Genomic DNA, 3,482 nt, shown 5'->3' with positions numbered 1-3,482 from the left:
ATTATGTATGTATGTATGAACATACCGAGGTGAGTGAGCTCCCAGCAGTAAATCTTAACAATCCCAGACCAACAGAGCCAGAGTTCGACCAAAGCAGATTTTTGCTTTAAAGCAAAAAGTGCTTTTTATTGCTTTAAAGCAGCTTTTTTGCTTAGTTAAAATTTCTGCTTTTTTGCTGTAAACTGTTTTGGGGCAATGTGAAACACAAATTTGGGTGAATTAACGAAAGTTTTCACTCGCCAAGTCGTCAATCTTTACGTTGATTTAAAACTAAGAGGTTATTCTTGGTCACAGATTTATTCTATCGACGTTGAAAAAGTGATAAAAATATTATAAGCCGTTGGATTCATTACATTAGGTTGATATAATTTAGAAATAAAATTTATAAATTACTATTTTATTAAACTAGTTAGCAGGTTTGCAAGCAATTTTTATTCTAAAATGAATTACTTTGGTAGTTGGCCCTAACACGAAGGTGTCTCCGGCGCAGACAACTTAATTTTTTGCCGTCATGCACCATTGTAATTGTAATTAATTGAATCCATGACTATTTAATTGGACAATATTTTCAGGTGTGACAATTTTTTGTTTGTATCTTATGCCCTTTTTTGTGTTGCTTTTTGCCCATAGGTGGAGCTTCAGGGGTTAACAGCAATAAAGCAATAAAGCAGAAAAGCAGTTTAAAGCAATAAAGCAAAAATTCATTTATTTTTCCATGCTTGTTTGCTTTTTGTCGAACTCTGAACAGAGCTGAATATACAAAGAATGAATATGCACAGACCAGATCAACACCCGACCGTCGGGCTGATAATTTTTCCCTGGGATAAAAGTTGTGTCAGGAATATGTATTAAATTGCGAGTTGACCATTATATGTATACTGGGCGGGGTACATACATATGTATGTATGCATTTGATTCTGTCTGCATACATACACTCTTAATAATCCGGTAGAGTCATGGGGGTAGCAATTTCATAGTGTTGATTTTGATACCCTTTGGTTAAATATTCTCCCCAGTTGGTAGAAATTCGGAAACGGTATGGTGGAGATTTGCTACCATGGTGATACATACATACATACTCTTCGCTACCAGTACCCGTAGAATCATATTTAGACACCAACCGGTGGCAATTGTCTCTCCAATTATTAAAGGTGTATTAATAACGAGGGATGATGTAATGTGGTGGTAACGAAATATGGACATATGAACTTATTTAAAAAGTATCAACCAATGAGGAGAGGGTTATCATCAAACCAACATCAGGACGGAGTATATCCATAGGTCACTCTACCAGATTTACGGTAGTGTCATTTCTAGGATCGTATGTTTCACATAATCCATTTCTGAGGATTTTTTGAACAGGGGTTAACGCCGTCTATTGTACCCCGCCGCGCCGCCAGACGCCGACATAATTTTAGGCGTTGCCGCTGTCGATAAATAAAATTCCCTATACATTCAATATTGAGACTCCGCGTCGCGCCGCCGCGCCAAAAAGTCACGAAAAAAATTGGCACCGCTTCCGCCGCCGCGGAAAAATTGGTCGGCGTTGGCCTCTGTCTTTGAAGCCTTTTTCTCATCTTGTGTACATCTGTACTGCTAGATTCAAGAATCGGAACCAGCTGTGCTAGTGATAGAAAAAGTACAAAAATCCTCGTTACAATTCATTTACATATACATATTTCGGAGTAAAGCTCATATTTGGTATATCTCCCGCCAACCTTTTAAAAATATATTCTCTACTCATTTCAAGCCACCATAAATAGATTTTGAAATCTTGGTGGGATTTTTATAATTTTCAGATTAAAATAATCTAAAAATTTAATTTTTGAAAGTATGTAAATACAAAACAGTAATCTTTAATTTTTGATTCTTTTTGCCGAATCTTTTGTCCACTGAATATTTGTCGCATCGGTTAAAAAATGACATCTTGGTATTGTGTGACTAGAACTAAAGTTAATTCATTCGTCCCGATCGATCGGGACGGGATCGCGATCCCGTTAGCTCGTATCAGGGTTGCAAGTGGTACATATAAACCGTTTTTCCCAGGTCAGTGGGAAAAAATGGGAAAAATTCAATTTTTACCACCAACTAAAATCAGTGGGAAATGGGAAAAATTGGGAAATTTGTTAGTTCTTATGTGAATGTTTTAGGTGGCGATAGTTTTTCCAATTTTTCCCCTTTCCCACTTTTCCCACTTTTTCCCATTTCCAAGTGGGCAAAATTATTTTGGACGGTCAATAAAGTATTTTGGACGGGAAATATGCAACCCTGGCTCGTATTCCCGACATAAATTTAGCTCTAGATTTAGAGTTACTGAACCATTTTAATTATTACCACGGCAGTGTTATAATAAGGATTTTAAAAAATAACATAAATACGGTATTTTTCATGGGTAGAACTTTATAAGAACTTTTTTAAACTATTATGTAGAACCCGCCAGTCCTGGTACTCGGAGAAAATACCCGACTATTCACGCTTGCTCAACCCAACAAAAATGACTAATTTAGAACGGGCCAGAGAATATGACCTCGTCCAAGGACTCATAAGGGACATGAGAAGGTCGGTTGCATCACTTTTTTTTAAACCTATTAGCAACACAGTGTCACTTTTGTACAGGATGTCGATTATCGTGGAAGAGCTTACCGTAATCTTGGATGCCCATACCACCGCTCGCAAGCATGCACCGGAGCGATTGCCGAACGACAAGCATACCTTTCGTGGCTCACTGTCCCTGTACACCACCCCTTCAACAGACCTGCCAAACAGTCAAGTAGGTGGAACCTGCTATGCTAACGCGATTGCTGCCGTAATCCATCTCGCGGCGGGCAGGATTTGCGGGAGAAGCGGCAATTACCCCGATTTTCGTGCCTTGTTAAAGCAGATCATCGATGAGTTCAAGTCCGATGGGGCAAGCGTAGACGTGGTGCTCCCAAAATATGCTGCACAATACCGGCTACATAGTGGAGCTCTATCTGGTGAGGCAGAAGCCCGGACTGCCATCGCGCAAGGGAGAGCCCTCGTAGCAACATTTTTTCTTACTGGAATGAAGAAAGACAAGGAAGTTGAGGGAGATCAATGGTACAATTTTAAACAATTCTTTACAAAGAATCGTCGCGGGGTATTGAAATCGGGGGATATTGGGTATGCCAAAAGTAGTGAGAAAACTGGGCATGCCGTTGTTCTCGTGGAATGTTATCGGGATCACCTTGTTTTCATGAATTCGTGGGGGAAAGACTTTGCGGATGGGGGGTTCTTCCGGGTTGAGAATGCGGACGTCCTTGGGGTCAAATTTTATGATGTTTGGTTCCTCGAATCAGATTTGACACTGGGGGAAAAGAATGAATATGAGCACAAGTGCATGCGTGAGATACCCTGGCATTTGATTAACGACGCGTTACCCCTTTTATCGAGCTTACTGGATATAGATTCACTGTAAAATCTTTAATAAAGGACGTCTACATAGCAATCAGTATTATTGCCTG

The 3,482-nt window shown here is 39.6% G+C and overlaps 1 protein-coding gene across 1 annotated transcript; it reads left to right on the top strand.

Moving 5' to 3' along the window:
• Positions 1–1,294: 1,294 nt before the first annotated feature.
• LOC110862280 lies at positions 1,295–3,482 on the top strand. The gene is made up of 3 exons (XM_022111458.2): positions 1,295–1,639; positions 2,431–2,559; positions 2,617–3,482. Exons 2-3 carry the CDS (start codon positions 2,495–2,497, stop codon positions 3,434–3,436), a joined length of 885 nt encoding a protein of 294 aa, XP_021967150.1. The 5' UTR covers positions 1,295–1,639; positions 2,431–2,494; the 3' UTR covers positions 3,437–3,482.

This window comes from Folsomia candida, unplaced genomic scaffold (assembly GCF_002217175.1).
Source record: "Folsomia candida strain VU population unplaced genomic scaffold, ASM221717v1 Fcan01_Sc053, whole genome shotgun sequence".
NCBI classification, from domain to species: domain Eukaryota; kingdom Metazoa; phylum Arthropoda; class Collembola; order Entomobryomorpha; family Isotomidae; genus Folsomia; species Folsomia candida.
This window is presented reverse-complemented; position numbering and strand designations above follow the sequence as displayed.